The 14330-nt window shown below is 41.1% G+C and overlaps 2 protein-coding genes across 3 annotated transcripts in view; one reads left to right on the forward strand and one right to left on the reverse strand.

Annotated features, from left to right (window-relative positions):
- Positions 1-590: 590 nt before the first annotated feature.
- Positions 591-4851, reverse strand: LOC108924835 (F-box only protein 40-like). Its single transcript, XM_018736440.2, has 4 exons — positions 4776-4851; positions 3998-4042; positions 1818-3683; positions 591-1440 (listed from the first exon to the last, which is right to left on the reverse strand). Exons 2-4 carry the CDS (start codon positions 3998-4000, stop codon positions 1237-1239), a joined length of 2073 nt encoding a protein of 690 aa, XP_018591956.2. The 5' UTR covers positions 4001-4042; positions 4776-4851; the 3' UTR covers positions 591-1236.
- A 1825-nt stretch (positions 4852-6676) lies between these two features.
- The window catches only part of arhgap42a (Rho GTPase activating protein 42a), a 37197-nt gene continuing 29543 nt past the window's right edge, over positions 6677-14330 (forward strand). The window contains exon 1 of one of the 2 annotated variants that reach the window (XM_018736437.2): positions 6677-6974. In XM_018736437.2, the coding sequence (XP_018591953.1) occupies positions 6821-6974 (154 nt within the window). In that variant the 5' untranslated portion in view covers positions 6677-6820. The remainder of the gene's footprint in view (positions 6975-14330) is intronic. The other variant, XM_018736438.2, reaches the window with a different exon arrangement.

The following is a 14330-nucleotide window of genomic DNA, read 5'->3' on the forward strand; positions in this document are numbered from 1 at the left end:
TTCTATAAGATTTATGTCACTTTGGAGGAAAGCGTCTGTTAAATGATTTTATACACACACACACTTTCAGAACCACTTGTCCCATACGGGGTCACGGGGAACCGGAGCCAACCCGGTAACACAGGGCGTAAGGCCAGAGGAGGAGGGGACACACCCAGGATGGGACGCCAGTCCGTCACAAGGCACCCCAAGCGGGACTCGAACCCCAAACCCACCAGAGAGCAGGACTGTGGTCCAACCCACTGCGCCACCGCATCCCCTACTAAATGATTACATGTAAATGTAAATGTAAAACATATCTTGTGGCTTTTTTAGACGTGTTGCATGATCTTTTTCGGTATCATAATGTGAAATTTTCTGCCTAATGAGTATCGTTTCTGACTTTGACGTATCTTACCTATCTCCAGGCCTTGAGAAAAGTTACTCTTACTGTGTATATATATACCAGATGGAGAGCTATTCAAAAGCCACATTTTTAGGAACTCTAGGTGGCCTAACAACAACCACATGGATCAACTCCATCACAGCAAAAGTGGGTGCACCCCTTTGAACATCAAGAGCACAAGTGAAGGTCAGACATTTCTGGTGGTTGCCAAGAGTTTATATCGACTCTGTAGTACTTAACAGCGGCAAGCTTTTACTCTACTTCAAGACGTTTCAACAAACTATTATTCAAATCAATCAATCTCTCGTAGAACATACGAACTGTTTATACAGTCAAAATGAGAAGCAAAATCATGATCTTATGAGCATCCAGTGCGTCATTCTAAGCGGCTGAGCTGTTCTATTTTCAATAATATCTTCTTTTTTTTAATAGTTTGAGCCTCGTAACCCATGTTCTATAAAAACTGACTGTGAATATAGACAAAGTCAGAAGGAAATGCAAAATCATGATCTTATGAGCATACAATGTTTCATTCTAAGCAGCAGAGCTGTCTCATTTCGAATGATATGCATTTTTGATAGTGTGAGCCTCTTAACCTATGTCCCAAAAAGCTTTTCAGTAAACATTTGAAAGCTCTTTATTTTCTGATGCCCCTCAATAAGGTTGTGACATTTCCACTTATGCTGCAGTTACAACGATACACCTCGGGTTTTTAACACCTTTAGTGGACAACTAGATCCTTAAATAAAAGTTCTCAATCTCCATAATTGGTAATCACATGACTTCCATCCTCAGGAGATGAGGAGAAAGGTGTGAAGTGAAGAAATGTCTTTCAATCCATACTAATAGTGTTATTTGTGTCCAAAGGATGTTGTGATGAGACAATGTCGCTTCTTTTTCTCATCTTTCTTGTGGCACATGTTGACCAGGGCCACGGGTTCACTCTTATTCTCAGCGTGGTAAAAAGTGCAGTGCTTCAGATGCTCAGACATGGAGGGAACATTGCCAAAGCACCATCTGCTCACAGTGGAGAAGTGGCTGCTGAACCGCCAAATCTAATGGGAGGTGATGGCAAAGAGAGCAAAACAAATATTAACAATTTATTTAATCAAACTGTCCATTGATTCTACAACACAGTATAATGACCAAAGCAGTTATGACATTTCTGGAAACATTACACAGCATGAACCATCTCAGACAGCTGCATTATGACAATCACTGTGCTTACTCCATTCCTTACAATACCATCAAGAAAGACAACATATTCAAATTATCTCAAAGAAAAAATAGACACTGCATCTAAGATATACTGTATATTATTAAAATAATACACCTGTAATGTACATACGCATAATATTTTCAAAGCATTCTAGTCTTCTCCTAGAAACATACTGGATTTTGCTCAAAATGTATAAAGAACATATTAACTTGCCTTCCTGGGCTTCCAGCGGGATCCTCCATGTGAGTAGGTCTTTTTCTCCCACTTCAAGCAAACCATTCCTTTCTCCTGCAGCAGAACTGCACACACTTCTCTCATCATCCGAGAAACGAGAGCCAGTTGAGATAGACTGAGGCTGTCGAGGAACCCAGCAATGTGCACGAGGACCTCAAACGGAAGTCTGCTGAGGGCATCAACGTTGCGTGCTCGCTTCCTTTCCGGCTGGTTGGTCTTCACCCCCTCGAAGAGCAAGGTGTGGACCACCGGTCTCAAGGTGAAGGTGCTGAGGTCTTGACTGTATGTGACTGTTGCTCTCTGTGTGGACGGCTGAAATCTCTTCTGACTGTAAGTGCAGCCGAGGTAGGCCAAAGGGCATCGCTGTTCGAACCAGCCGTTCAAGCACGACTGGATGTCCGCGTGCACGTTCCTGAAGTGCGAGGAGAACTCGTCTCTTCTGAAACAGCGGTTGCAGAGAAACGTGAACGCCGAGCTGGCTTTATTATGCCTGCTGGTAACGGCTTCGGTTTCATTGTGGAGGTAGAGCCGCTTAGTCTGTTCGGTAACAATGTCAGCCAATGTGGTGTTGTAAGGAAACGGCGCTGAAGGAAAGTTGTACGTCTGCGTTCCCATGTCGACGAAAAGACCATCTGTCACAACGGTTTCGCATATTTTGTGTCCTCTAAGCTCTTTTTCTGTCGAGCACAGTAGGGTTAGCTGGACTTCATCCATTTTCGGAACATCTTCTTCTGGCAATGCCAAATCTGATGTATCTACGCTTTTGTTTTCGCTTTTCACTTTGATGGAAGGATCTTTCAGATGGATGCGTTTCTCCCTGTAACTGCTGGGAACTTTGAATGACCTCAGAGTTTTAACAGGTATGGGTTCCAGGCTACCGTAAACAAAGTCCTTCTCTCTCGGGGTGCAAGCAGCCATCTGGCCAAATCGAATAAGCATGCGTCCATGATGCACCAGATACATGTTGAACTCTCTTGGGTTGACCTCTTTTCCAAGTCTTTCAAGAACTCCTTCCTGCCAGGGGGCAAAGCCCGTTTGGTTAAAGTTGACGGCTGCAGCACTTTCCGTGCACTTGCTGTCGTTAGGTTCTTCATCAACCTGTGGCTGGTTGCACGGTGGCTTTTTTGCCTGTTTATCAGCAGATTTCTTGCCATCAGCTTGAGTTTTGGCTTCCTGTTTGCAGCCTCCCTTTTCCATACTGAACATCTTCTCTGCCAGGTTATAGTTTTGGAGGCTCATCCCTTCCTTGCTTTTTGCTGAAGCCTTACACTCCTCTTGTATGACCTCTTGCATCTCGTTTCCAGTGTGGTTGCAATCAGAGTCTTCCTCATCCATGGCATCAACAGCTTCCACAGCATCCTCTGGGTTTGAAGGTGTAGGGACTTCGGTGTTGTCCATTAATTCGGGAAAGAATGTCTTCATTTTTAATCTTTCGAACAATAGCTTCTGGTCCCTCAAAGCCATGCAGAGGTCTAGCTGTTCATCAGAGAAGGCCTCAGTGGTTATTTTGCTACAGAAAGTGCCGTTGGTGTCGTCAACAGGCCAGCGGTTCCAGTCCATGGAGCAGCTCACCACACTTGCCGGACACACTTTCAGATGCTCGGCCAACTGAGAGCGGCACATGGTTAAAGGGCAGCCATAGCCAGCATTGAGGCAGGGCACCTTCTCATTAGGACACAGCAGCCGATGCTCCTCTTCTTTGCACATGTGGAAGGCGGCACCACAAAGAAGATGGCACTTGATGATCAAACAGGAGACCGAAATTTCTACAGGGTTGTTACAGTTCAGCCTGAAGCAATTCTCACAGTGCTGGTGCTGCTTCGCTGCTGGCCTCCGGGTTCTCCGCTTGAAAAGCAGAGTGAAAGAAGCAATGCCAAAAATCAAACTCACGGTAAAAACGCACTTCTCCTCAGCTCTAGCATTTTGAATTTACAAAATTTTACTTGTAAAAAATTCTATTGCTTCTTGAATCTAAGTGTGTATCATCTATTGGGTATGTGATATTTAATGACTGAAAACACTGAAAACAAAAATAAATGCAAATGGGAGGGAAAAAATTGTTTTGAGGTTGATTTTTAAAGATGACACATGGGAATTCAACTGGTACTGTACGACAGAAGTGACACATCAAACTATAGCTCAGTATTTTCAAAGCTTACCATTTTTACTTTATGAAATCAAAACTTCTGGATTTCCTGCACGTCCTGAAAAGAGATTCATTGGTTTATACGATGTCAGCAAATACAAGTGAACGGAAGACAATAACATGTGGACCTGCCTACAACAATGTCATGAAATTATCAAACAAAACAATCAGACTACATTTCACACAATATTTAATAGTATACGATTTATACAAAGCACACACACACTGTCTGAAACCGCTTGTCCCGAGCAGGGTCGCGGTGAACCGGAGCCTAACCCGGCAACACAGGGCGCAAGGCCGGAGGGGGAGGTGACACACCCAGGACGGGATGCCAGTCCATCACAAGCCACCCCAAGCAGGACTCGAACCCCAGACCTGCCAGAGAGCAGGACCCGGCCAAACCCGCTGCGCCAGCGCACCCCCTATTTAATCAAAGCGGTAATTGAAATTTTTACCTCACACATTACACCTCATACATTTAAGTCTTCATATATATACACACACACAAGCACACTGTATTCATATTATATTTACATTTTTTCATTTAGCAGATGCTTTTCTCCAAAGCAACGTACATCTCATCTCATATAGTTGACACCTTTCTCCATAGCAACATACATAATATAAACAGTATATATGACAATAATTACACACATTCTACTTTCTTACTTCAATTGTAAAGAGATATGTGTAAAACTTGAAGTAAAGTCTGTCCAATGTTTTCCTTCACTTTTCCTACCAAATGTATTAAACATTTTTATTTGCATGAGAAAACAGAAACCTCTACTAACCTGTAACTTATTACGATGTTTCCCGGACCCCAGCAGATCGAGCCTTGAGTGGCGTCACAGCTCCTTTGCCTTCCAGTCACAGTGTCTGTCTGAAATGTCTTGAGTGTGTGGAAGTGTTAAAAATAGAGGCTGCAGGGTGACACCGTGCTGCTGTGACCAACCGAGCAAAAAGACAAGGTCAATAAACAAATTTTATATTAGTTTCCAGCATTTAACTCAATATAGAGAATTCAGCAGCAATGATGTTTGAGTCTACACACACACTGTGTGAAAAACAGGTATATATATATATATATATATTAACACCTGTTTTTTGTGTATTTTTTACAGTATCAGTTCAGAGTAAGTATGATGAAGGGTACTGGAGGAGAAGGTGGGATTCAAACCTGGCTTCTTCAAGTGCAAAGTGGTGGTTGTAACCACTACACCTCCTGCAGCTCTAGCTTTAACCCCTGACACATTTAAAGTTATTATCAAAGGTCACCCAATCAGTTATGGTTATTATGCTTAATTTTGTAACAACTGCTCAGTATTAATCCCTGAAGACACTGTGTGACAAGTGAGGTTTCACACCTGGAACTCACGGCATAGGTGTGGGATTTGTTTTGTCCTCCAGCAGAGTTCTTCATTATTTTATTAATAAAACATTGACTCATTGCTTACTTTTCATTACAAATACAGAGCCTGCCATCACCCCTTAAAAATTGTGCCTTCCTATCCATTTTACAATATTTAATCCCATTTAAAATGTGTGTTAATTAAATTGGACAAAGATAAAACGGAGATAAAACCTGAGCTTTCATGTGAAAGTTCATTTAGATTTATTAATTTAGCAGACACTTTTTTTTCCACAGCAATTTACCCTTATACAGCAGGGTAATTTTCAGGGTAAGTACCTTGGTCAAGGCTACAGTGGCCTTACACTGCCTTATATAAAGGACGCAACAATGGCCAGATTTGGGTGACATAGCGGCTCAGTGAGTAGTGCTGCTGTCCCATAGTGCCTGGGTGGTAGGAGAGAATGTGGGTTTGAGTCCTGCTCAGTCTGTGTGGAGTTTGCATGTTCTCCCCATGTCTCTGTGGGTTTCCTCTGGGTGCTCTGGTTTCTTCCCACAGTCCAAAGACATGCTGTTCAGGTTCCCCCATAGTGTGTGAGTGACACAGAGAGAGAGAGAGTGTGTGTGTTCCACTTATGTATGGATGAGTGACCCATTGTAAGTAGTGTATCTAGCAGCGTACTGTGAGTCACCTTGGTGAATAAGGTCTGTGGGCTGGTAACACTCCACAGAGTTCAGCGGAAGTCGCTTTGGAAAAAAGCGTCCGCTAAGTGAATAAATGTAAATGTAGTTAATTCCCAATTTAACCTGGTCACAGTGGAAATAAGGGACCTGAAAGAGGTGTTTATATGTATTCATTATTAATTTATATATAAATCTATATTAATTTATACAGTATATCATTTATGAATACATGTTCATAAAGTCATTGGTAATTTTGCATGTCGGTTAGTTTGATGCAACTTGTCTATGTAGGAAATAAATTGCATACACTGTTGGTGTTGTTATTATATTAATTGTTTTTAAGTAGTTTCGAGCGCTGCGGCGTCAATGAATCCCGTTTCTTTATCCAGCGCGAAGCGAGTGAGCGCGCTGCACTTCTCGCAGCGGCCGCCGGGGGTCGCAGCTCCACTGCACGGACCCGACTCGCTGGCGCGCTGGGGCGCTGGTGCGCCGGCCCGCTCCCCCGCAGCCGGCAGCCCGCAGTCCGCAACCCGCAGCCCGCCGGCCGCCCGCCCACTCGCTCTGCCGGAAGTTCCCACAGCGGGGTAATTGGAGAAGCGCTTTTTGTGCCGCGGCGAGCGAGTCGTTCGCGTTCGCGTTCGCAGCAAGGAAAAGTGACCCGCGGAAGCCGAAGGAGCTTCGAAAAGGCGAAGCTGGACCGATCATCTGCTGCTCGGACGCGCTCGGAACCTCCTCTTGCGTCGCCTGCGGCTTCTTTGCGCTGCGATCATCATCATCATCATCATCATCATCATCATCATCATCATGGGGCTGCCGACGCTCGAGTTCAGCGACTCCTTCTTGGACAGTCCGGACTTCAGGGAGCGCCTCAAGTGCCACGAGATCGAGCTCGAGCGCACGAACAAGTTCATCAAGGAGCTCATCAAGGACGGGAATATGCTCATCACGGCGCTCAGAAGTAAGTAACGCGGGACGGGGCCGCCATTCATTCGGAGCTCGGCCGCGCGCGGATGGACGGGTCGTGTTCCGATTGGACGGCGCCCGACTGACTCGCGACTCGGGCGTTCGTTGTCGATTCGATTGTTCGACTCGATGGGTTCCGAGGCTTGGGCACGATCGGATGCGGCGCCGCATGTCGCTCTCCAGTGAATACAAATGAAACAAAAGCAAGGAAAAAAAGATAAAAAAAAAAAAATTGCATGAAAAGTTTGTGTTCTGAAGTCTTTGAAGTTACTGGAGGTGAAAATACTATAGTATTCAGATGTCCCGCTGGACATCACCATCATGAAAAGCAATTGAAGGAAGGGCTTTTTTTTTTTTTTCCTTTTTTTGTAAACAACCAAATTGTATGAGTGTGAAATTTTTCAAGTAAGACAGGGTTATGTCTTGTTGTTCACCACCAGCCTTTGTGTCAGTATCATAGAGGCCAGGCAGTACATCTTTGGACAATAAAGAGAAGTCACTGCACAGATGATCACGCCGATGATGAGTCGGCACAGGTCTGTCCAGCATCACTGAGTGTTCGGACATTTCCCAGACAAGTCAGTGTGTTCACGTTTGTGTCCCGCTTATTCTCAGTATTTGTAGGAAACCACTCTCTGAAATTGGGGGGCAAAAAGTATGAAGGCGATGCTGAGACCCGAAATTAGGTTTACGGTCACCGTTGCTCTCTATTCACTCTTGTCTTTGCCAGTTGAATTCTTTGGCTTGGTGGAAAAAGATGAGCAAAAAAGTCATCACTAATCATCATAACACAAATAATATTTACATTTTGCTACCGTCCAGCTTTGTTGGATCCTGTTTGCCCCATTTTATCTGTCATTGTAGTCCTGACCCCTGCTTCTGTCTGACATCCTGACATTGCCTATAAACTCCCGGGTTGTTCATAATTTTCCATTTCAGCGTTATCGTGTCCAGTCCAGTCCTCTTCTGATCTTCTGTTAGCTGCAATAGAATACTTCATCCTGGACCTGTCATCATCTCATTATCCTGAAACCTTGTAAGCATGTATTGCCTTTTATAAGACTGACATTGTTTCCATGAGCAAAGACTTAATAATAATAATAACAGAGGGCCAGGAGGCAATATAGTGGTTATTTCCTTTACCATGTAATTTGAAAGTCTCCTTTTCAAATCCGTCTGTTGTTGCAGAGCCTTTGATCAAAGTAATTGAAAATTCCCTGAATATCTCCAGTAAAAAAATTTCTCAGCAGGGTACGACATTCTAAAGTGCAGCATTTACCATGGTAAGTCTCCCTGGGCAGAGTTGTCTGCTAAATAAGGTTCATTAATAACAATAATGATAATTTTTCTTTGTTAAACTGATCTGGTGTTTGCTGAAGATACAGAAAGTGTGAATTGATTTATCTCTCGGATTTATGTCTAGTCAGCAATTGGAAAAAGTCGTTTGGGAATGAGGAAAAAGTTAGACTCTTGGGCCCTGGGGGTTTCTGGACGAGATCAAGGCCATGCTGTTAAATTTTAATGTTTGTGTGTTCAGTTCAGCAATGATTATTGATTACTGTGTCAGCACAGATTGATTGTAAATTAATTTTTGGATCAACAGCATTCATGATGCCATGTTCACTATAAAACATTTTAAGCTTCATAACATGTAATATTATATTAATGTTCAGCTTCAATTGTGAAAAGTTTTTGAATTTTTAAATTTAAAAAAAAAGAAAAAAACCTGTGGCTGTTGCTTTATTAAATGCTTTCACTAGTTTTGACTTCACATGCTGCTAAGCAAACCCTCTTTATTGCCATACTTTGTTTTCATACTGTGTTAGAAACAAAATGAAATGGTTTGTTTGTATTCAGTGTGTTCTTTATGTATTAAAACATCTGGTGATTTAACTATATATTTATGCATCAGACATGAACATAGAGCCAATTTCTTCTTGATAAATTGCTGATGTAAGATAAACAGCTGGCATATGAGTGTCACAGGGCTTAGTGGAGTGATTGGCTTTTTTCTTGCATTGTTTGTATATTTTGTGTATTTGTGCATTTGAAGATTAGGATAACTATGAAATAGCTGTCATTCTTTATGCACAGACATCCAGCTTTTGTGTTTCCCTTCCCGTGTTGGTTCAGTCCATTGGCTCTCAGGGTCACCTCATTTCCAAGCTGCTTCACACATGTATGTTTGCCATTAGCTAAGGTTTTTGCAGTCTGTTATAACAGGAAATGTATCGTAAATACTCCTGAAACCGTGTGGCTGAGACGATTCCACATATGCCGTCTGTTTGTTGTCTCCGTCTCATGTAAAATGACGTTCCGATTACACAACGTCGTAATTAGTCACATTGTGCTACATGTGGATATGAGTCAGCTATACAGTACATTTTGTGAACTGACAGCAGCTGGCTTACGACTTCTAGTCACTCACTTTGTGAGTCATACGTTACATAATTATTAAATAAAAAGCCAATAAGTCCTTTGTGATTTTTTTCATGTTCATAAATGTATCTAGTTACTGCAAAAATTTGATTCATAGCTTAGCTACCACTTTGACTCAACAGTAATTATGGTATTTAATACATTTCTGAAGCTACGACTTTTACTGTAGCAGTTCAGTGTGTAAACTCTGCCCTTATATAACAGGTTCTTGCACACTATATGTAATTGTATATATTATTTATATAATATATGTAATTTAGCTATTATTCGGATTTAGTTTCACAGTTGAAACGAGCGCAGAACTGACTGACATGATGGATTATATCTGCAGGTTTCCTAACGCACCCAGGTCATTTCTTGATTCACTAAGATTACAGTGGGTGTCTTGTTTCTGTAGGGAGGTGCAATTTTGATGTTTGGCACATCACTGCTATTCCCCATAAAAACTGTTGAAACATCAGCAGCGTATCAAGAGCGTGATTATGATAGCTAGTCTTGACACGTTGTTATTTTTATAGTCCATGTTTACTCAAGTGGAAAGAAGTTCATAAGACAGTAATTTTCATAATGAAATATCAAATTTTTTGTGCCAAACTAAAAAGCAAAAAAATAGAGAAATCCTTAAGTTTTATTGATTTTCCCCCAACTTCAAATTAGCCACTGTCTACCTGGTTTACTTTCAGCAGTTTTTCTAGAACCTTTTTATGTCTCAGAAAGGAAAATGTGTAGCCCAAGTTGATATTATCCGGCTGCTTAATAATCAAATGACAGCTGGTAGCGTAATGGTTAGAGCAACTGCCTTTGGACCCAAAGGCCTTAGGTTCGAGCCTTACCTCTGGCTGTAGTACCCTTGAGCAAGGTACTTACCCTGAATTGCTCCAGTAAAATTACCCGGCTGTATAGATGGGTAAATAATTGTAACCTTAACATTGTAAGTCGCTTTGGAGAAAAGCGTCAGCTAAATAAATAAATGTAAATGAAACTAAACTAAGAACAGCTCCAAGGTTGAAGCCCTAGTCATGTTATCGCTTGATATATTGGCCATTTTTTGTGCTGCCCATATTTGTGAAACCATCTTGCTGTCCTTATCAAGACTGATTAACTCCAATGTTCAGTAGTTCCAATGTTTTCTGGTACTTGGTAGTTTCTCAAAATGACTATATTTGAGACTTATGTGCACAAAATAGTGCATTGCTGCTGATAGCTAGTAATGGCATTGTGAGTCTACAGCTTCTAAAGTTATGATTTCACATACTGTACTCTTTAGTATACAATAAATACATTACTGTAGTAACCTGAGATGTAGAGCAATGTACACGATATACAAAGATACAGTATACCCTTCTTTTAAGCATTTCAGTGATCCCATAAAGCATTTACTTGCTGTTTCAGGCACACTCAGAGTTTTGTGTAAACACCAATGTAATTAGCCTGTCACTTCTACGCCAGTAGTTAGAACCTTCTTAAAACGTTAATTTATTCCCAAAGTTAATATTTTAATGTGAAGAACACCCACACACCTTCGGCCAGCAGTAGCTACAGGAAGCAGCGCACGTGTTTTTGCTGCTTAAGGGATAACGGGCAGGTCTGCTACAGCCAAAGTGATTATTCTGAGAGACAAATAAACAACCAAACATGCCAAAAGAAGTCGTCTTTTGAAAGTAGTTCAGCCAAGGCTAAGAACGCCGACCCGGAACAGTTCAGCTAGAGAGGGGTACAAAAAAATCCTCAGATGTTCTAGTAGCAGAGCTGGTTCCCAGCACAATGAGTTCATATTAGCCCTCCATGGATCAACCAGTGTAATTACCAGAGTAATTTGAGTAGAAGTCCCCTGCCTCCAGTAAATCTGTGTTTACTTGGGTGAATTGTCAATAAATACACAACGGAGGGAATGTTATGGAATGTCGTCTCCTTGGAGACAGACATGGTGTTTATGAGAAGGGCTGGTGCTCTGCGGCCATTAAGACAAGGACTCCTTTTACTGTTCACCCTTTTACAGTTTCACGCCTACTGTTGCATCACAGCCGAGTGCCTTTTGTTCGTACTTTTGACTCAGAGCACTGGTGCAATTAGACAAGAAAACAGGATCTATGACTCTGCTGTCAGAAGTGGTACACCTTATGAGCCCTCAATAAAATTTTTTGAAACGTGCTTTCGCGGGTTTAAGAAACAGTTCTGGCTCTTCGGATGTCACCAGATTTGACTGAAGGAATATTAATTCATTCATCATCAGAAACTCTAGTCCAGTTAGGGGCGCGGTGGTTCAAAGTCTATCCCGGAAGTATAAGCTGTATCATAATAATTGAGGTGCCCTACTGGACTTGTCGTAGTAAATTTGTCTGCTCTTTATTGCATTGTAACGATTCAAGAATAATATGCGCATTATTAATGCTAAATACACCTGTCTCCCTTTATACACATATAAACGTTCTCTTATCTTGGCTTCAGGAATTTGCCGTACTCCTCCCAGTATACGGACTCTGTCCTTGGTTATCCAGTCTTTAGGTTAATAATTGCACTAGGTCTGTCTCAGTTCATATTTACCTATTATACTGTGTTTTTATTATGTGTATCGTTACTGTTGTTGATGTTTGTACTTCATTTCTGTTTCATCATGCACCCAAAGAAAGCAAAAGGGCTTGAGAATGCAATGGCAAAAATTGAAAACCACAAAAAAGGAGAATTAGTGATAAGTGTATCAGTTAGGGACGAGGCCTTATGATCATAAGATTACCAGATAAAGTCCCTCTTCTTGCTTTAGTACCCTTGAACAAGGTACTTACCATGAATTAATATGGTAAATATTGCCCAGCTCTGTAAATGGATATAAAGTCATAGGTCACTCTGTGTATAATATTTAAATCACTTTGGCAGAGTCATTGTGGAGTGTAAATTTAAAGTGTTGTGGTGTGAAAAACAAGTTTGGCATAACTATGATTACCATAAATCTTACAGTGAAAGTGCTCCCTCTGTCCAGTATTAGTTGATAAATTATACATACGGTTCACACATTTCAGTTTTCTTCTTTGACATTCCTTTTTCCACATTCAGTAAACAATAGATTAACTATTAGTCACAGTTTTTGTGTTAAGTATGAATTTTGCACTCTGCTGGCAGAATATGATGGAAATGGCATCTTGCATATGTAGACCCCAATTTCCAGGAGAATTTTCAGGAATGAATTCTATCCAGGTACCAGAGGATGGGTGTGGAGTCGGCAGCAATTATTAGGTTGCTGGAGTCGGAGTCAGTCGAAGGATTTGTGTGCCGACTCCACGGTCCTGGTTTACTGTACCATAGTCCAACATGAAATGGAATTATATGTGTTTCATCCATTCCAGAAGCTTCTGGAGCTTACAGGTCCATAGCAAAGCAGGCAGTGTATTGTAAAAGTCATGAACTTATGGTTGCCAGTTCAAGCGTGAGTCCCACCAGTACTGTTACATGGTGTTTTCTCAGAACTGCTACAGTAAAAACGGAGTACACGGTCGAGTGGACAGTAGAGCTAGTTAAATTTCCGGTTGGTTTAGTTCGCCTATCTTCAGAGGCATGAAGTCAAACAATATGAACAACAACAGGAGTTTGCATAGCTCTCTTGAAGAAAAGTAAACCAAACGTAGAATTTTGATTGAATTAGATTACTCGCTAGTTCAGTTTCATTTATTGTGCACAAAATGCTAATTAGTGATCAAACCTGTCAGACCATCTCTCCATGCTCCTTTTATTGTGAATATAATATATGTTAATTCACTATAATATAACATTTTTAAGGGTTCATTTAGTGTGTAATATCCAGTGCTGTGGAGTCAGAAGCAATTATTAGGTTACTGAGTCGGTAAAATTGTACTCCAACTAAATGTACCGTATATGCTGGCGTATAAGTTGACACCCAAAAATTAGAGATATAATATAGGTTTAGGCCTATATTCGCCAGATTAGTCGACCCCCAAAATAAAGTGCAACTTTTGGATAGTACCGTGGGATCGGAGTTGGAAGCAGTTATTGGGTTACTGAGTCGGTAAAAATGTACTCCAACTAAATGTACCGTATATGCCAGCGTATAAATTGATCCGGCGTATAAGTCGACCCCCAAAATTTAGAGGTGTAATATAGGTTTAGGCCTATATTCGGTGGATCAGTCAACCCCTAAAATAACGTGCAACTTTTGGGCAGTGCTGTGGAGTCGGAAGCAATTATTTGGTTACTGGAGTCAGAGTCGAAAGTTTTGTGTACCGATTTCACAGCCCCGGTAACATCAGTAGGCATTGTATACTTATTTGACATACCATTTTTTTTCCCATTTGTAAACTACTGTAAATGCCTACTTTTGTTGTTGGAGAACAGATAAATCTTCATTGCACCAGTCAGTCAGTTTTGTGCCAGAATTCATGACCATTGCTGTGGTAAACTAAGCATTTTTGGTTTGGACAAATCTAGCACCTTTCATCCAAACACATGAAAAAATCCAGTCGTAAAGAATTGTAATTTAAGGGGAAACTTGAAGTGGGATTAATTCTTAATATTTAGTTTTTTTTTTTTTTTTTTTCCCTCCCTGCCTCTCTCTCTTTTGGAAACTTTAGCTTTTCTGTGTGTAGGATAGCTGGATTTTTCAGTTTTTGAAATAATTGATTTTTTTTGTTTTATTATTCTGAATAAATGAATCATCATTTTAATAGCACTCTAAGTGTGTCAACAAATATTAAGAATCCCACTGGGTTATTGGTAACATCTGAACATTTCAATTATATATATTGGAACCTGATGTTTCTTCTATGAAGAAAAAGGAAAAAAATGATGGAGTAAGACAAAATGTTTTTCAGTAACAATTCATATCATTTACACATATTTGATTTGAGTGGATTTTTCCAGGTTCTCTGACAGCTCACTCTTCAGTCCTACCTTCCAGCTTTTC

The sequence above is a fragment of the Scleropages formosus genome, chromosome 3 (assembly GCF_900964775.1).
Source record: "Scleropages formosus chromosome 3, fSclFor1.1, whole genome shotgun sequence".
NCBI lineage: Eukaryota > Metazoa > Chordata > Actinopteri > Osteoglossiformes > Osteoglossidae > Scleropages > Scleropages formosus.

What these genes read in the sequence shown, in the direction of transcription:
- LOC108924835 (XM_018736440.2), bottom strand. An exon ending in CCCGCTGGAAGCCCAGGAAG is followed by an intron (nt 1,441 to 1,817) that starts GCAAGTTAATAT and finishes ACCTCCCATTAG; the next exon opens with ATTTGGCGGTTCAGCAGCCA.